Source organism: Myotis yumanensis, unplaced genomic scaffold (genome assembly GCF_028538775.1).
Source record: "Myotis yumanensis isolate MYYU_CA2020_CCGP unplaced genomic scaffold, mMyoYum1.0.hap1 SCAF_19, whole genome shotgun sequence".
NCBI lineage: Eukaryota > Metazoa > Chordata > Mammalia > Chiroptera > Vespertilionidae > Myotis > Myotis yumanensis.
The window spans coordinates 7,032,899-7,053,746 of NW_027223770.1; the positions used below are offsets into that span (position 1 = coordinate 7,032,899).

General features: G+C 38.9%; 1 protein-coding gene across 2 annotated transcripts in view; it reads left to right on the forward strand.

The window, feature by feature from the left end:
- The window catches only part of MED13L (mediator complex subunit 13L), a 268,233-nt gene that overhangs the window by 128,587 nt on the left and 118,798 nt on the right, over positions 1–20,848 (forward strand). For both annotated transcript variants that reach the window (XM_070399748.1, XM_070399749.1), the window contains exon 3: positions 16,292–16,376. In XM_070399748.1, the coding sequence (XP_070255849.1) occupies positions 16,292–16,376 (85 nt within the window). The remainder of the gene's footprint in view (positions 1–16,291; positions 16,377–20,848) is intronic.

Here is a 20,848-nt window from a genome sequence, read left to right on the forward strand (position 1 = left end):
TGAGAATCATTTACTGCTTTTCAATAAGTTGTTTAAAAAAACAAAACAAATAAGCAAATTATTTTTGAAGACTTGAAGGGAGAATTAGACATTCTGGCTTTAAAAAGTAAAGAATAATAAATTTGTGATTCTTCTAAGTACCAGATTAATATAATAGAAACTCATGTGTCAACCAAGTAGTTATTTATTACTAAGAATTAATTTCAGTTAAATTTTTAATAACAATTTTTGTAATGACATGTTTGTTACTGATTTTTCATACAGACAGCAGGGAAAGCTTATAGAAGTAATTTTTGATTAGTTTTGGGGAGTCATGCTTTTTATACAGTACAAAAGACCAAAATAAGAGAGGGAGACCTGGGCACTTTTAGAGTAGAAAGTATAGATGTTATCCTCTGTAATAAGACTTGTTACTTCAATTTAAATGATCAAATTTTAAACTTGTGTAATTCTGATGTAGTGTGGTGCATGTCTGTTTTCTCCTCAAAGCACACTGTGTTTGATTGAATGCACATGAGAGCTCACTGGTGTACCTGTAGACATATGAAAGCTAGGTTGTAGGTTTCCTAATTTCTAACCTGGTGTGGTAGCACAGGTCAGAAAACTCTAACACCCAACAGCTAAAACTTGCCCAAGCATTTTTCTGTTTATCAACTCTTGTTCCCTCTACATAACCATTTTTAAAAAAAGCTATTTGAGGTCTCAGAGTTTATGAGCCAGACCTAACCTTTTTCTATTATTTGTTTATATTTAGTCCTTTACTAATTTAACAGAATTTCACATGTGCAAATTGTTTTGCTAAGAGACTAACCATTTTAAAAAATGTTTAACTATACAGAGTCTGCTAACCTTTCAAAAATACTTTCAGTTATTTTGGTTTAACTATAATCTTTCAATTCCTGGCATATCCTATATAATAAAAGTCTAATATTCTAAGTGTCTGACTGTTTGACCAGTTGCTATGACGTGCACTGATTACCAGGGGGAAGACGCTCTGACCAGTAGGTTAGCTTGCTGCTGGGGTCTGGGCGAGATGGGCCGGACACGCCCTGGAGCCCTCCCACAGTCTCTCCCTGGCCCCAATAGTGCACCAGTGGGGTCCCTCAACCTGGCCTTCACTCTCTCACAATTCAGGACCCCTTGGAGGATGTCAGAGAGCCGGTTTTGGCCCCATACCTGCAGTCTAGGCCGAGGGACCCCACTGGTGCACGGATCCATGCACCGGGCCTCTAGTGTGTGTGTGTGTGTGTGTGTGTGTGTGTATGTGTACACACACAGTTTTTTTCCTGTTGACTACCAAACTCACCATAAACAACCACCATTCTATATAATAAAACCCTAATATGCAAATAAATCAAACGGCAGAACGACTGGTCGCTATGATGCGCACTGACCACCAGGGGCAGACGCTCAATGCAGGAGCTGCCCCCCGGTGGTCAGTGCGTTCCCACAGGGGGAGCGCCACTCAGCCAGAAGCCGGTCTCACCTTTCCTGCCTTCGCGGCAGCGCTAAGGACCCCTGGGAGGATGTCCACCTGCAGACATTCTCCAAGGGGTCCCAGACTTCGAGAGGGCGCAGGCTGGGCTGAGGGGGGGTACTCCACCCCTACAAGTGCCCGAATGTCATGCATCAGGCCTCTAGTAACACATATGGATGAAGCCACAAAAGACTGCAGTTGCATGGGTGTGTGGAGAAGTGTTTTACTTTTCAGAATCCCACAAGAAAATTAACTCTACATGTTGTCAATATAATGTGGCTTGTGCTTCTCCCTTCCTGCCCCCTCCCCCTCAGTTGAAGTTAGAGCTTTTATATTTACAAATGAAACCTTTGCTAGGTGCCAGTGATTGATGGAAGTTGGGTTAAATGATAGACTGATATAAAATAATTGTACATCCTGTTTTTAATCAAAATTACATTTTTTTACTGTTGTATTTAAGATAGAAAGTGGGTCTTTTGAACTAGCATTTTATGTAAAGGGAAAGAAATTTTGTTGGAAAGGTAGACAACGGAAAAGTGGAGAGGACAAATTATTTTGTAGTTCAAGTAAGATAATAGAAAAAGAGAAGGGGATTGAATTTGTAGTCCCATGGAGAAAGAAGTGGTAGGTCATTAAAAATTATGGTTAAAATTAAGATAAAAACATTCTGTAATTTTTACCTCCAAAGAATTGGATATATAGAATGAGATTGCTTAATAAGGATCTAGTCTATTTGCCGTAGATAGTCTAGCTTAAATGCAGGCTGATGTACCCATTAGGTCTCAAGGACATGGCACTGAGCCCCGTCTAGAGAAACCTTTGTGTACAAAATCTTCATAGTAGTCATCTTTCTCTCGCTCGCAGATACTATTTTTGCAGCATTTGCTATTCTAACCTGCAGTTAAAAAATAATTACTGTGTCAGTATGACTGGCAGCTCCTATAGGAAAAATATGTTGTCTCTTAATCAAAGGTGATTACAGTTTTTTCCTGTCTATAAATGCGCTTGTTGTGTAACGAGAATGCATTAGTCTCAGACTGATGTACGAAATGAAAGGCAGCAAGAAGCAGCACCATTGTTATCACTCCAGGCGTGTCTAATGAATCGTGTTTCCATGTTCTCTCGGTCACGCTGTAGAGTGCCCTCAGCCAGGGCTAAGCCTCCTGTAAAATGGTCTTTTAGGTTATTGTAGCAAGAACAGAAATGCTGGATGAGTGGGGCCGGGGAGAGAATACCAACAAGACAGCTGCATTTCAAACAGTTACAGCTGCAAGGATTACTCACTATAATAGCAGTGACAGACAACTGTTTGAGCTTAGTGTAAAAGGCAATTTGGGGGCTTGTCCTGTCAGAATTTTAGTAGCAATCTGGGGACGTGTGTGTATGTGCCACACACACACGTGCACACGTGTGTATATTTCAAATCAGGTTGTGTCTGAAGAGTGGAAAGGTAATATTTTTTATTTTTACTGCTCAATTGTGTCAGTGTTGAAATCAATAGTGAGTTATCCTGATGAAAGTCATTGTCTCAGAGGAAATTTAGAAAATGTTTATTTTGTAGTATTGATGGACTTAAGTATAACTGTTGTAACTGAACTACATACTTGGTTTTCTTTTTGTTAATTTAATTTTATCTTGTGATTCTTGTCATAATGATCTTTCTTTCTTGTAATTTTTGAGCATGTCACGGTTTTAAAGCATATAGTTGTTTAATAAATAATAGTAGCCTTATTTTAAAAATCTTTCAAATGTGATGCATGCTTATAAAGGAAATGCATGTTCATTGAAGAAAATCTGGGAAATACATGGGTAAAGAAAAGTAATTGTTCCGACAACCTAAGAAACTATTAATTTTGATGGATGTTCATCTAGGTCTTTATTTGTTTATGCTTACTATATAACAAAATTAAGAGTATATTAATAGCCGAAACCGGTTTGGCTCAGTGGATAGAGCGTCAGCCTGCGGACTGAAAGGTCCCAGGTTCGATTCCGGTCAAGGGCATGTACCTGGGTTGCGGGCACATCCCCAGTGGGGAGTGTGCAGGAGGCAGCTGATCGATGTTTCTCTCTCATCGATGTTTCTAACTCTCTATCTCTCTCCCTTCCTCTCTGTAAAAAATCAATAAAATATATTTAAAAAAAAAAAAAAAAAGAGTATATTAATAGCTTTAAAGTGTAAAAAAGTAATAATTATCTAAAAATCTTTAAAAGCACTAGCAAATGGGGCAAATTTTGTCCTTAGAAGTCAGTAACAGCCATTATGCAAGTTTTCCTTTTCACTGTGTAGCTATGAAAGTAACATTGTAGCTATGAAAGTAACATTGTAGCCTGACATTTTTCTGTGGCACTTGTCTTTTGAAGGTCTTGTTTCATTTATCTAGAAATTTAGTTTTATGGTCTCCTTCAATTTAAAGTTTAGTGGCTTTACATGGAGTCCTATGATCCATTGAAATGCTAACTTGGGTCATGTCTCAACTGCTACAATGCTGCCTGGAAACCATCATTAAAATTCTGGTTATCTTGTAACTGGCAGAGAACTCATGCTGTCAGGTTCCTGAGTAAGATATTATACTGTTAAGATTTGAATCACAACTGTTTCTATATGATGAATATTATTAGTGTTCATAATCATTTTAAAGTTGCAAATTGGTTAAAATAAATGAAGCATTTTGATAGACATCTTCTCATTTGATGACTTGACATTGGGAAAGTTAAAATCCATTTTCAACATAGATTTGTTAAGTGATGACAAATATTCTATACCCACAAGCTATTCAAGAAAGTCGGAGCTCTAAGTGGGTTGAATTTGATATAAGTAATAAGCCCATTTAGTTATTAATGACTTCAAATATAGATTTTACAAGCCAATCGATGGTGGTGTAACTGTGATCAATCAATAGTGTTGTATGTAATTGGATTTTTTATGGGTATAATGGTATTTTTCAGAATTAATATAGCATTATGCTACTTTGCTATAATTTTTTGTAAGTTAATTTTAAGAAAACAGATACTTAAAAATTCTCTATATATTTATCTTTATTTCATTTTATGCAACCCATAAAACAAATTGATAATGTTTTCTTATAATGTCTTCATAGAGTAATTCTTAGGTAGTACATTTAACAATTAAAAACTGTTTTAAAAAAGCTGGTCTATTTATATATTGCAGATAAAGGTGAAAACAAAGTCAGCGGGGCAAATTGGTGTCAGGGCTGCTCTGTCTTTAGCAGTATGTCACTGAAATTTAACTGGAAAATAATATTGTTTCATGGGTCTTGCTTTAATCTATTTGTATTGCTGGAGTTTGGAGCAAAATTTGATTTTCAGTAATTTTAATGGCTGAATAAGGAGTGCCATCCCTGAAAGTGCTCCTCCCCCTCCAATATTTGCAATAGCCAATGTGGTAACTGAACTCAATGTTCTGGATAATAGGTTTCATTAGTTTTGATGCCTGAGGTAAAAAAGCATTAGGTGGGAGTAAGAAATGTTTTTGATGTCTAGACCTTCATTTCAGCTGTTGCTGCAATATGATACATTAAAAGGAAATATGTCTCATAGCTCAGAGGAAATATGTATTCTTTGAAAGTAATTCTACTTTTAAACTGTGTAAGTCAGGGTGACCTGAATTCTAAAAGGATGAGCTTGAATTTCTTCAAGGTTTCACAATCTTTATGCTCCTCCCTACTCTATTCCATTCTTCTTCCTCCCATTTTTCCCCTTCAAGTGGAGTGTGCCAGTTTCATTTGCCCAATTGGAAGGGATATCTTTCCAAGATCTCTGCTGGGAAACACAAAATCATTGAAGTATATGCTGCTTTAATATTTTGCCATATTGACTTTTTCCCAGACACTTTTATATGGTTTTTCTTTCAGAACACTTATTAATTCTGCAAGGAGCCTGCTTTGCAAAGTTGATAGTTTTGTATTATGATTTGTGAGGACTTGGAAAAATAATTTGGGCACTAAGCAATAATTACTGCTATTTAAATTTTCATTTCTTCTGCTAAAACTTTTATGTAGTACTTTTGCAATTTAAATATTTGATTGTGGATTACTATTTTTAAAAAGGTTGAATAACAGCAATTTAAAATATTCTGATTATAGCTTTTACAATACAAATGAGATAACTTTTCTCTTTGTAAATAGGCAGCTGTGGCAGTGCTTAGTTTAATTTTTCAGCTTCAGTGGGGCCGTCATAGACAACAAACAGTAGGAGAAGGTTTTAACTTAGGAATTCTTTGCTTTAGCTGATTCTTGCCACTCACTTATGGTACATACATTTTAGGTCTCTTCGTGCTTTTTCTTCTGAGCTTATTAACAAAATTTTAGAAAAATTATCTTCTATTATATGTAAACTAGAGGCCCGGTGCACAAAATTTGTGCACTCAGTGGGAGGGGGGTGGTGTGCTGGGGTCCAACCCCGAATCTGGAGAACCCTGGCTAAAGAACCTAGCCAGAGAAAGAGGCCGGCAACCTCCTAAGGAACGGGGCTCCTTGTGCGCTTCATCCACTATGTTTATAGCTATGCTTATTGTCATTGCTTGCCAGTCTTCTTCCAAGTCTTAAACAGCCCAATCTGAGAGGTGGCCGCTGATTTGCATGCGCTATCATTTAAAAAATAAAAAAGGGGGAATTTGCCGGGAGCCGGTCCATCCTTGCTGCTTGACACAGTCGCTGCAGAGAAGAAATGTCTGCACAGCATATGTTTCAAGGGACCTGGCGTATATGGCATACTGTTCTTAATATGTTTGCTCCCTTTAGCACTATGTGTTTTAACCAAGGTCACCTCTCCGAGAAAGGTTGTTTTCCCAGGTAGGGATTTTTCCCTGAAGTTAGGGAGGGGATAAAGCTCCTTAACTAAGTGCCAGGCGGGTAGTTAATCACTTTAACTACAAACAATCATGCTTGAGCTACATAATCTTTACTCCCTGGAATGGAGATAAGAAACGCCCTAACCTTTGTAATAGAAATTGACAGGATTAAAATCGGCTGGTATAAATACGGATGTAACAAGACAATAAACATCAGCTCCTCATCAGCTCCTCATCAGATCCTCATCAGATCCTCATCAGATCCTCATCAGATCCTCATCAGATCCACATCAGATCCTCATCAGATCCTAACCAGAACCTAGCTAGAGAACATGGCAAAAGATCCTGGACAGAACCTGGCTACAGAACTTCACTGGAGAACCTAGACAGAACATGGCAGGAGAACCTGGATAGAACCTGGCTGGAGAACCTTGCTACAGAACCTGGCGACTGAACCTGGCTTGAGATCCTGGAGGAAGAACCTCGCCATGCTGATCAACTGAATGCTGACCCCGTGCCATTCCTTCTTCGCCGACTCCGTCCACACCTTTGGGGACCCCTGGACCCGCTGGGGTTGGACCCCAGCATATGGCGCCCGAACAGGGACCCCTAGGTAAGCCCCACTCTCAGGACGGATAGGACTCCACCGTAGAAAGAGGGTGGATAGTCTTCGCCGACTCCGTCCACACCTTTGGGAACCCCTCGAACAGGATTCCCCTAGGTAAGCCCCCCCCATTGAGAACCCCCACACTCGGGACGGATAGGACTCCACCAGGGTGCTTCAGACCCCCCTATAGAGGATAAGTAGGGTAAGAAGGTGGATAGTACAGAACTTAGATTGAGAAGATGTGCCATACTGAGTCCAAAGAAAGAAGACTCTGTATTGATCCTTAGATTGAGAAGATGTGCCATACTGAGTCCAAAGAAAGAAGACTCTGTATTGATCTTTTAACACATATGCTTGCTAGCAAAAGAGTTAAGGTTATTCCCAGTCAGATGGAATGTTTTATACAAGAAGTGTGTCCATGCTTTTCTGAGGAAGGAAAGGTGCCAGAAAGGTAAATGTAGAGGCATGGGAAAAGGTAGGCCCAAGGAGCCTTATCCTTAACCCCACTGCAGCCTTTCCACCCCGGAAAAGTGCAGGATTGGAAAGCTCTCCCTGGGGTGACAGATCAGGACTCAGGTAATAGCAGAAAGCGCCAATCCTACTCTTAAGATAGATACAGGAGAGCATTTGGGGTTTTTCTTTTTAATGCCTGCCTTAGATTGAGTAAATGCATTACGTGCGTCACCACAACGGACACAGAGAAGCTCCTTGTCTCATCGTTCCAAAGACTTAGAGTTGCCCCGATGAAAGAAAAGCGGAAAAAAGAAGAAAAGGAAGGCTATGCAAGGGACTGAGGTGCCAACATAGGGTCAACTGAAGAAGTTAACAACTGAGGCCCAACAGATGGTAGAAAAGCAAGAAGTGAAAGCTACTCTCTCAGCCAAGTCTGAGGACTCTGAGTAAATCAGCAAAAGAAACTTTCATTTAGCAGAAACTCACTTATTTCGTCAAATGGAAAGACTTACTTACAGGAGCCTGGAAGGGACCTGATGTACTTTTAACCTGGGGGAGAGGAGATGCTTGTATATTTCCGCAGGATGCAGACTCACCTGTGTGGATTCCAGACCGTGTAATCTGACCTTATGTCACACCACCCTCCGTCTCCGCCTCCTCCTCCTCCTCCTCCTCCTTCTCCCCAGTATTATCCATATCGGCCGACCCAGAGGGCACAGCTGACTCCTCCCCGTACACCGACATCACCATCAAGCACGGCCCTGATGGACCCTTTGATGCAGCCCTTCAACTCGCTGACGGTTTGGGAAGCCCGTCGCCAATGATGCTGCCCACTAGCCAGATCAACAAGGACAACCAAACCAACAACTTGAGGACAGCTGAAATCTCTTGACTTAAGAGGCCAGCAACCTTCTACAGGAACAAGGCTCCATGTGTTTATAGCTATGCTCGCTATCATTGCTTGTCAGTCTTCTTCCGAGTCTTAAGCAACCCAATCAGAGAGGTGGCCGCTGATTTACATGCGCTATCATTTAAAAAATAAAAAAGGGGGAATTTGCCGGGAGCCGGTCCATCCTTGCTGCTTGACACAGTCGCTGCAGAGAAGAAATGTCTGCACAGCATATGTTTCAAGGGACCTGGCGTATATGGCATACTGTTCTTAATATGTTTGCTCCCTTTAGCACTATGTGTTTTAACCAAGGTCACCTCTCCGAGAAAGGTTGTTTTCCCAGGTAGGGATTTTTCCCTGAAGTTAGGGAGGGGATAAAGCTCCTTAACTAAGTGCCAGGCGGGTAGTTAATCACTTTAACTACAAACAATCATGCTTGAGCTACATAATCTTTACTCCCTGGAATGGAGATAAGAAACGCCCTAACCTTTGTAATAGAAATTGACAGGATTAAAATCGGCTGGTATAAATACGGATGTAACAAGACAATAAACATCAGCTCCTCATCAGCTCCTCATCAGCTCCTCATCAGATCCTCATCAGATCCTCATCAGATCCTCATCAGATCCACATCAGCTCCTCATCAGCTCCTCATCAGATCCTCATCAGATCCTAACCAGAACCTAGTCAGAGAACATGGCAAAAGATCCTGGACAGAACCTGGCTACAGAACTTCACTGGAGAACCTAGACAGAACATGGCAAAAGAACCTGGATAGAACCTGGCTAAAGAACCTGGTGACTGAACCTGGCTGGAGAACCTGGCTGGAGAACCTGGCTGGAGAACCTAGTGAGAGAACATGGCACCAGAACTTGGTTGGAGATCTAAACCAGAACTTGGTTGGAGTTCCTAACCAGAACTTCGCTGGAGATCCTGGAGGGAGAACCTCGCTATGCTGATGAATTGAAACCAGTTTCCATGTCATTCATTCTTCGCCGACTCCGTCCACACCTTTGGGGATCCCTGGACCTGCTGGGGTTGGACCCCGGCAGTGGTGCGTCCCTCAGCCCGGCCTGTGCCTATTTGCAGTCCAGGACCCCTTGGGGGATGTCCACCTGTTGACTTAGGCCTACTCCCCGGGGGATCAGGCTTAAGTTTGCAGTCAGACATCCTTCTGGTAGCCAGGGAGCCCTCGGGGGCTGTCCAACTAAAGGCTTAGGCCACCAAGGGATCGGGCCTTAACTGTTAGTTAGACATTCTTAGTGCTGCCATGGAGGTGGGAGAGGCTCCTGCCACCACCTCTGCACTGGCCAGCCATGAGCCAGCTTCTGGCCGACTGGCACTACTCCTGGGTCTGACCTAAACCCTAGAGATTAGTACTTCATTTTACAACTTTTTCTCGGTTTATAGGCAGCAGCAAACTCAGACCACACAGTCGGGTGTGCGCCCGGGCCCTCCCGCCCTCCGATCACCATGGGGATCCGTGCAGGCCAGCCGGCAACCCCGGCCCCAGTGGGGTCCGGGGTTGCTGCCAGGTTTTCCAATAGCGATCACCGGCTGCGGGGTGGGGGAAGGCGGCCTTTGCCCACCTCCCTAGCTCTTACCTGCCGCCTGGGTTGCCCATCACCATTCTTCAGTCCTTCCCCTTTCGCCTCCCATATGCAAATTAGCTGCCAGCTTTGTTGGCGGTTAACCGCCATCTTAGTTGGCAGCTGATTTGCATAAGGATATGCTGATTAGCCAATGGGAAGGGTAGCGGTCGTACGCTAATTACCATGTTTCTCTTTTATTAGTGTAGACTAGAGGCCTGGTGCATAGGGTCCCTAGGCCTGGCCGCCAATCAGGGCCGATCGGGGCCTTCCGGCTGTCGGCTGGGGTCTTCCTTCTGGCTGCCAGCAGGGAACTTCCTTCCCCAGCTGCTGGCTGCTGGTGAGGGCCTTCTTTCATTCTGCACCGCCCCCTGGTGGTCAGTGTACGTCATAGTGAGCGATCGAACTCCGGTCTCCTGGTCGAACTCCAGAGGGCACACTTTGCATATTAGCCTTTTATATATATAGATTTATGAATATAGTCTATAGAGACAGTCTTCTTGCAGCTTTATATTCTGAAGTAATTAATAAGGATTTAAGTTGAAACTTGGAAGATCAAAAGAATTAGAAAGGCTTAGAAAAATGGAGTTAGTATACCCTGGGGAGATTGTAGGTTTCATAAAGACACGCGCCAGCATCTGCAGGTCTCATCAACTTTTTGGCAGTTGCTTTTCTACTCAGTCCACCTTAGAAGGGAGATAGGGGATTAAGTAGTAAGTGCATTGTATGTCATTTATGGAAACTTAACCCTTAACCTAGACTAACTACTTTCTGGACCTCCCCCCTCACTACCCCAGTCCTAAAGGATGCTTTCTGAAGAATCTCATATCAAGTACATGAAGTGTTAGCTTAAATTTTACCTTGGGAGTAGGGTGTCTCAAATAAATTAGTTTTAAAAGCTATTATGTGATTTTTCTCTGACTTTCCCATGGAGCTGTACAAATAGATGGCAGAAGCAATTTCAATTTTGTTTAACTTTTGAAAAGGTTACTTGCAGCTATTAGAAAACATTAATTTAAAGTGCAAATGGTGAATCCAAAGGGTAATTTAACTTCAGTGTTGAAAGTTGCTTTTCTAGTCAGTATTAAGAGTAAAAGGAGGGGGCTGAGGTGAGTTAACACTAACCCTGTGGAGAAGTATGGTTTCATGGAAGGAACATGGTGTTAGAGTCAGAAAACTTGGGTTTGACTCTCTTCTTTGCCATGAATCCACTTAACTAAATATAAGGATTTTTTAGGTTGACGCTAATACAAATGAAATTTGAAAAGTATGTGTACACATAATATCAGGTCAACTGAACACATGTTATGAGTATTTGAAATGTCCTAATCACTGCAGCTATGAAAATAAACTCTCTTGATGAGTTTAATTAATGGAATAATTCATATGTTTACTATTTCTAAAAGTAGATATAAAATCCAATTAGCCACTGAGTGTAGTAGCTATGTTTAACTGTAGATTCTTTTTAAAAAAAATATATTCTTACTGATTTCAGAGAGGAAGAGAAGGGAGAGGGAGTGAGAGACAGAAACATCAGTGATGAGAAAGAATCATTGATCGGCTGCCTCCTGCACGCCCCCTACTGGGGATCAAGCCCGAAACCCAGGCATGTGCCCTTGACTGGAATCAAACTTTGGACCCTTCAGTCCACAGGCTGACGCTCTATCCACTGAGTCAAACTGGCTAGGCCTAGGGCGACTATATTCTTGAACTGAGTTGTGTAACTTTGGGCAAGTTTAAGATTTTTAAGCCTTAGTTTTCTCATATAATGGAGTTTAGAATGCACTGTATTGGTCAGAATTCTTAGTTGCAAACTAACAAAAGGAGTTGCTTAAAAGAATTGTTCTCACAACTCTTTGGCACTTCTAGGGTCAGTGCTGCATAATTGGTTTGATGAGAAATTAGTGCTATCACCAAGCACTAGATGCTGTGTACCTATGCTACTTTAGCAGCAAACTTTATCTTTCAGCGTCTACTTTTAGTGCACACGGGAAGATCTCCATCCTTCCACTCCCTTTGTGTCACTAGATCTAGAGTCAGAGATGTATGCAGTAGCATCTAGTGAAGTTGAGGATGTATATCCTTGCCCACATTGTAGGAAGGTGTGGAACAGACAGAATCAGTATCTTCAGCTCCTATTAGAGGTGACCGGCCATCTTTGACTCCAACCAGAATTCATGAAGTAGCTAGTTCCCAGTGACAGGAAGAAGTCAGATGCTGAGTAGCTAAAGTGAATGTCACATGTCCTTCACTCTGACTCATAGTGTTGTGGTGAAAAGTGCTGTCCCACTGATTTCCAGTGTCCCTTAGTTATCAACCCTTCCCACCATTCCAATACCTGGATACCTTTGTGAGCAGTTTATATGACTTTAAGTTTGCACTTGCAAGAATGTCATATGAATGACTCACATAGCATGTGGCTTTTTGAGTATGGCTTTTTTTTTTTCACTGAGCATACAATGTTTGATTGTATCACTAGTTCCTTTTTGTATAGTATTCCATCGTATGGATTTTCTACTGTTCATCCTTTCTTCAATTGAGAGATATTTGGATGGTTTCCAGGATTGGGCAGTTATGATAACAACAATGATAAGTATTTGTTACAGTGTTTCATGTGAACATAAGTTCTTATGCTACTTGAATATATACCTAAGAGGGATATTGCTGGGCTGTATGGGCAAGTGTATATTTAAGTTTAGAAAAATGGCCAAAGTCAACTTTTCCAAAGTGGTTGTACTATTTTTGTATTCCCATCAGAAGTATATGCCAGTTCCAGTTATTTTTTGTATGCTCACTGGCACTTAGTATTTTCAGTTTTTCTTTTAAGTCATTTTAATGGGTGATAACTCATTGTGATTTCAATTTGCATTTCCATGAGGACTAGTGATGTTTTGAGCATCTTTTCATGTTTTTATTTGCCATTCATATATGTTCTTTGGCAAAGTGTTCAAATCTTTGGACCATTTTCTAAAACTGCCTTTTTTTCTTAGTGTTGTTGAATTTTGAGATTTTTAAAAAAATCAAAAATAGCATATTATGAATACAAGTCCTTTAAAGTACGTGATTTATAACTGTTTATTTCCCTTCTCTGGCTTGTCTTTTCCATAGCTTAACATAACTTATTCACGTCTTTTGAAGAGCAGAGTTCTCCAGTTGATGAAGCCCTATTTAATTGTTTTTGCCTTATAGATCATGTTTTGGTGTCACATCTAAGAAATCTTTGCTTAAACTAAGCTTATAAAAAGTTTCTTCTATATTTTCAAAATTTAATAGTTTCAAGTTTTGCATTTCGTTTTATGATCCATTATGAGTTACATTTATATATGGTATGCACTAGGGTTTAAGGCTTTTTCTTTTTTCTTTTTCTTTTGGTATAGGGATATTTACTAATTCCGGTACCATTTATTGAAAAGACCTTTTCTGATCACTGAACTGCTTTTGCACCTTTGTTGAAAATAAACTGACCATATACTTGTGGGTCTGTTTCTGGACTCTATTTTGTTCTATTGATCTATATATCCTTTTTCTTATACCACACTGTCTTATCTGTTCTAGCTTTATAGTAAATCTGGAAATCAGGTGGCATAAGTCCCTCAAGTACAACATTGTTTTTACTATTCTGGTTTCTTTTTCTTTTTTTTCTTTCACTTAGATATGTAGACTGAGCTTGTCTATTTCTACAAAATATCCTGCAGAGATTTTGATTGGCATTCAGTTGACTCTAGTTTGTTTTGGGGAAAATTGACATCATAACAGTAATGATTTTTCTAGTCCATGATGAATACATGCCTCTGCGTTTATTTGTCTTTTATTTTTTTCGTTAATATTATAGTTTTCAGCATATAGATCTTGAACATAATTTGTAAGGTTTATATCTAGGGATTTCTTGTTGTTTGGTGCTGTTGTAAATGATACTTAAAATTTGTTAACTTCTAATTATTTATTTCAGTATATAAATATGATTGTTTTGTGTCTATTGACCTAGTATTTTATGATCTAGCTAAACTCAGTTTTAAGTTTAATAGCTTCTTTTGTTGATTCTTTAGGATTTTCTGATAGTCATGTCTTCTGTGCATAAAGAGTTTTATTTCTGCCAATTCATCACTGTACTTGGTGTCATTTTTTCTTGCCTTATTATATTGGCTGAAATTTCCACTGTAAGTGGAATAGGAGTAATGAAAGCAGACATCCTTGCCCCAACCCAGGATCAAACCCACAACCCAGACATGTACCCTGACTAGGAGTTGAACGTGCAACCTTCTGGTGCACAGGTCAACACTCCAAACAACTGAGCCACCTGGCTTATTATTCTATTTTAAAGTATGTTTGAAGATTTTAATTTTAAAAGGTTTTTAAAAAATGTGCAGAATGGGTGTTACCAACTTGGAAACAGCTAGGCACTCATTTTACAAACGCTGCATCACCAATACTTTCTTTGGCACAAAAGACTATTATGTAGAGAAACACAGACACCAGTGACTAAGTTGAGCGATTCATAAGAGCTGGACTTCGAATGTTGATGAACTATTGGGAATTTTAAACTTATTTCTTTGAACATATTATTTGTTTTATATACAACAATAATTGAAAATATATCTCAATTTAAAGCTCTTTAAATAATTACAAATTAAAAATTCTAAGTGTTACGTACCATGTTATAATTTAATTGGCAGCTTCCTCCCACCGTTCTACCGCCAGTGACATGTAAAATAACGATACATCTTAAAATTGATCATGTTTCAGAATCAGTGAAACACATTAGGAAAGCAAAGAAAAGCAATTACTATGGGATGTTTCTTTTATTGAAATGTTAGTTGTCTTTCTTACCTAGTAAAAGCTCTACCCAAAAGATAAATGTGTGAGAACAGAGATTCATGACACTTTCAGAGAATTGTAAAAAACTTTGGGATGCTTTGTCTTTAACAGAGACAATCTGTTGCTAGCAGGAATGTTTGTTTACTTGTTGTATTTTATTTTCATTTCTGTAGTTATACATAAGAGAAAATGTTTCCGCCAGAGGTTGTTTTGGGAAAATTTGGTAAATCATGATGAGCCATATAGGCAGGAAAATAGTTATCTTACATATGAGGACAAAAAATATTTATGCAGTTTTATCATTTTTTTAAAAAGTCCAATAAATAAAACCTATGAATGTAAATACACTTCTTCAAATTCTACCAGATTGGAGAATATGGAGATGCATTTTAAGATGCCAATTAGTGTGATAAAAGCATTAAAGATGTATTGTGGATTTAACACGTGTTTTAATTCTGTCAGAATTTTCGCTGGTGAATGCTTTTGTCAGGATAACAACGAAAAGGGACAGAAAATTTTCTTCTACAAATGTCGTTTCCATCCTTCCAATTTTTTGCAATCTTGAATTGAACTAATACAATTTGAAAGAAAATTAGCTATCTTCTCTAGGGCGTTTTATATATTTTTATAAATGAAAAGATGTTAGGAATGCATGGGCAATGTTAGTCTGTTTGATTCTCTTGGTGTTAGAGTTACTTGTGGCTTAGTGTTACATTTCAAAGGCAAGTATTATTTCTCGAAATGTCAAACATTCATGCAATTAGGAGTTCAGTGTGGTGAGGGTCTGGGAGGGGGGTGGATGCAGACTAGAGGGGTCAATGGAGAAAAAAGGGGGACATTTGTAATACTTTCAACAATAAAGATTAAAAAAGTAAAATCTTAAAAAAAAAGAAATTATGAGTTCAGGAAATAAATTGATGTCACAATAAGATTTAATTTCCTGACATTCTCCCTAAAATCATGTCCTTACAATCCTATTCAGATACTGCCTTCAAAACATTTAAAATTTTTGTGTAACTCTGACATTGGGTATTTTTTCCTTTTGATTTTTCCTGTAAAAAACTCAGTATTTAAAGTTATTTAAATGAAACTCTAACAAAATTAGTCTTTTCGACAATATAAAGTAGAAAGATTGATTTGAGAATTTCAAACGATTTTAAACTCGGATTAAACAGGTTTTTTAAAAGTATATATTTTTATTGATTTCAGAAAGGAAGGGAGAGGGAGAGAGAGAAACATCAATGATGAGAGAGAATCATGGATCGGCTGCCTCCTGTATGCCCCCTACTGGGGATTGAGCCTGCAACCTGGGCATGTGCCCTTGACTGGAATCGAAACTGGGACCTTTCATTCTGCAGGCCGGCGCTCTATCCACTGAGCCAAACTGGGTAGGGCAGAAAGAATAAGCAGGTTTGAAAGACTTTTATGGGAGAGGGATTGTACCATGCCGATATTACAAAGACTTTAAAATCTAAGCATATATTTTGTTATGTATTTTGTATTTTATGACTTTAAGTACTTAACTTCCTTTCTCTGTTTAAGTGTGAGAGAGTTTATTTACATTTACTTATTTACTTTGCTTTAGAAAAATGGTTTCAAAGTTTGTTTTTATTTGGATGCCCTGCTAACTGGTTCTTTTTTTTTTTTCCAGTTGTGGAAGAAGGACTCTGGGAAAATGGCCTTTCCTATGAATGTCGGACGCTACTCTTCAAAGCAATCCACAATCTGTTAGAAAGGTAAGAGAAGGAACAGCATCAAGGTGATTTTGAGAAACCCAAGTTTAATGCTAGATACTTAGAGAGTTTCCTGTAGTTCTGAAAATGCTTTCATGCAGTTTTATAAAAGTAAAATTATTAACTCTCTTGTGTTTTTTTATATTGCTATAATTTCAGAGTTAGAGAATTTTCAAGAATAACACAAATAATTCCCATATATCTTCATACACAGATTCACCAGTAGTTTTTGTTTGCACAGTTTGCTTGATAATTAAAGTGGTTGCTTGTCCTAAACAACCTCCGCCCACTCGTGTGTGTGTGTGTGTGTGAGTGTGTGTGTGTGTGTTTGTGTGTTTTTAAAAATTTCCCTGAACCACTTGAGAGTCATTTGCATACCTGAGGTGGTTCTAAGTATTTACCAGGTGTACCGGTTAATAATGCAGATTTTTTTCAATAGATGGAGTTACACATATTTTGATATATATGCGATTTGATATGTATGCGATTTTTTTGTACTGACAACAAGCTTCAAAAGTTCATGTCAGATTTTCTGAAGGTGTTAACATCATAGATATTTTTACGCTTAAAAATGTAGAATTTCATACCAAAAAAAGAGCATTTGGGGGGAGTTTTAATTCATTATTTTGAAGAAGAGTGCTGCTGAAAGCTATCGTATACTTCGGGAAGCTTATGGTGAACATGCTTCATCTCAAGATCCTTGTGAACACTGGTTTAAACGCTTTAAAAGTGATGATTTCAATGTGAAAGACCAAGAATGTCCAGGTCAACCGAAAAAGTTTGAAGACCAACAATTACAAGTATTATTGGATGCAGATGCGTGTTAAACTCAAAAACAACTTGCAGAAAGATTAAACGTTGCTTAGCAAACAATTTCTGATCGTTTACAAGCAATGGGAAAGATTTTAAAGGAAGGAAAATGGGTGCCACATCAACTGAACGAAAGACAAATGGAAAACCGAAAAGTCATCAGTAAAATGTTATTTCAACGGCACGAAAGAAAGTCTTTTTTTTTGCATTGAATTGTGACTGGCAATGAAAAGTGGATTTATTTTGAGAATCGCAAATGCACAAAATCATGGGTTGATCCAGGTTAACCATCAACATTGACTGCAAGGCCAAATCACTTGGGAAAGAAGACAATGCTCTGTGTTTGGTGGGATAAGGAAGGTGTGGTGTATTCTGAGCTTCTAAAACCAGGTGAAACTGTTAATACTGATCGCTGCCGACAGCAAATAATCAATTTTAACCATGCTTTGATGGTAAAACGATCAGAATGCTCCAGAAGACACAGCAAAGTAATTTTGCTTCATGATAACACACCATCACACACTTCAAAACCAGTTAAAGACATGTTAAAAGATCTTGCCTGGGAAGTATTAACCCACTCGCTGTATTCACCAGACCTTGCTCCTTCAGATTACCACTTGTTCCCATCGATGGCACACACACTTTCTGAGCAGCACTTAAAAACATACGAAGAAGTGGAAAATTGGGTCTCTGAATGGTTTGCCTCAAAACAAGAAAAGTTATATTGAGACAGTATCCACAAATTACCTGAAAGATGTGGGAAATGTGTAGCTAGTGATGGACATTACTTTGAATAAAGCACTTTTGATGTTTCTCTTGAAATTATCATGTTTTCTTTGATTACAAAATCCACCATTATTAACCGGTACACTTAGTAGGTGTACATTTCCTAAGAACAAGGATAGCCTCTCATATAAGCACAGGAAAATTAGGAAAATTAAGAAATTGAACATTGATAAAATGCCATTATCTAATCTGTAGCTCCATTCAGAACTTATCTGTTGTCCCAGTGATGTTCTATGTAGCTTGCATTGTCGCCATGGCCCCAGCCACTCCGGGACTCTGGGCAGCGTGGGAAGGCAGAAAGGCGGCTCCAGGCCAGAGCGAAGGCGGTGCTGGCAGCCAGGGGAAGGAAGGCCCATTCTTGCACGAATCTTCGTGCATCGGGCCTCTAGTGTTTTCTATAAAATTCCTCAATTTGAGATAGTTTCCTAATGATTATGTTATGCTATTGAATAGGAATACCATACAAGTGATGCTGTGTAGGAGGTCCATGATTTCAGTATCCTATTTTTAATATTAATATTGTTGATCACTTGTTTGAGGTGGCATTTTGCTAGTTTTCTCCACTGTAGATTAGTAAGTACTTATTAACTATGACCTTTGTTTTAAGAGCTCAATAAATGGTTAACCGCTGTTAATATCAGCCAATAGAAGTATTGATACTGTTTTCAGAGTTGGGCACAATATTAAAAGTCAACCTGTTTTCCCAGGTATTGGAATCCCATTCTATAATACCCTTTCTATGTGGTCATCTGTTCTTCCCTTGAATACTTGTGGTTATGTGAGCACAGTTTCCCAAAGGAGGGCTTTTCATATTTAGAGAGCACTCATTGTTAAAAAGTCTTTCTTAAGCTGAGCAAAAATCTGTCTCCCTGTAACTTTTATTTCTTTATCTTAATTCTTTTCTTTGGTGATCATATATAATTCATCCAATTCTATTTCCATGTGGTCCTTATTCTACAATTGAATCCCCTACCTTTCCTTCAGCCTTCTAGGTATTTCAGTTCCATTCTCTTCATTTTGGTTGCCACTGGCCTACTTTTAAGATATGTGTTTCATGAAATATTGCAGTGATCTCTTTTACCAACCAGGTTAGGCTCAGTTATGCTGAAAGATCTTACTTTATAACAATTGAGGTTTCTTTCTTTTTCTTTTTTTAAACATATTTTTATTGATTTCAGAGAGGAAGGGAGGGGGAAAGAGAGAGATAGAAATATCAGTGAGAGTGAATCATTGATTGTCTTCTTCCTGCACACTACCTACTGGGGATTGAGCCCACAACCTGTGCATGTGCCCTGACCAGGAATTGAACCCATTGAACCCTGACCTCCTGGTTCAAGGGTCGACCCTCAACCACTGAGCCACACTGGCTGGACGAAGTTTATTTCTCGCTCGTGCTGCTATCCATTGTGATTCCTTTACTGCAGCACTCTCTTGCAAGCAGGAATCTGCTGATGAGGCAGCCCGTTCAAAGACTTGTTGGGCTGTTTGCAAAAGACAGTGGTAAAATACATAATAGCCCCTCGAAGGCTCTGTTCAAAAGTGGGGTATGTCATTTCTGCTCACATTTTACTGACCAAGATATTTGCCACCAAAATCAAATGGATGAGAAAGTAAAATCCATTCGTAGGGGGTGCCAAACTCACATGGCCAAACGATGTCAGTGAGAGAAGGCGCGGGATAGCACATGTTTAGGAAGAGGATAAAATCTACCATACCTGTCAGTTGAGGTCTTCTCCCTTCTAATAATCTATCCTCTAATCAGGTGCTAGTTATATTATTTAAACACAGATATGTTTCTAAAACACAATTATGGATGTATTTATACATGTTTTTAAAAACTGAGCCATAGTGGCTTCTTTGTGTATTTTCTTTATTTGTGATTTAGAATTTCAATATTTGAATATTTAGGCCTTCCAACTTTTATAATTTTAGATCATGCTTATTTTTTCTTTCTTTTGAGAAAGTAACTGTGCTTCCTATTTTCTTAATGATCGATTATCCCTTTTTGGCAAAATGCCCAGAATGATAAAAGATCATTAATTTGGTTTTTACTTATATAGAATCTCTGCTAATTTGACTTGATTCTCCTTCCCCCTTCCTTCCTAAGTTTTTAGAATAAAACATAAGCTGATTTTGATGGAAAGGTATTTTTCCCCCTCAAACATGCAAATCATTGCTTTGCACACAATAGAAGATTACATGGGTCTTTTGATGCTGTTTTGCTCTATTCTGTCCACACTTACTTAGGGAGACTTTAATCTGTGGGTATTTAACATTTCTAAATATAATGGCTCTTCAGGGTAGTCCACTGGTGCTGCTTTCCTAATGGATTGTCAGCATATTCACCCCTCAGTAATTTATAACACAGCTGTAAAATTGCCTTTGGCTCAGAGCCTCTTGATTTGCCAGAGTTGCAGTTTAGAGTGAAGATATTCATTTGGAAAAGTACAGTTAGAAATACATGAAAATTGGAATTGTAATTATGATGACATATTTGTAAATAACATATTTGTAAATTACCAGCTTTTAATGTCCTGTGGTATTGTGATCCAATAGAGGTGATCATCAGAGGGTAAATGAGCACTGTCCTTGGATGTGTTGAGTCAAGAATTTCAAAATAGTAAATATACGGGGTGGGCAAAGTAGATTTGCAGTTGTAATACAACTAAATAATACAATAATTAGTGAATAATAATGCAAGAATAAACTCTGTGTTTTGCATACTCACAACTGTAAACTTTCTTTTGCCCACCCCTGTATTCACTAGAGCACAGTGGTAGGTTCAGCCCTAGGTGAAGAAATGGCGATATAACATTGCAACATTGAGAGTCCTTGAGTATAATATGGTCACAGGAGCAGGACATGGTTAATCAGTGAGA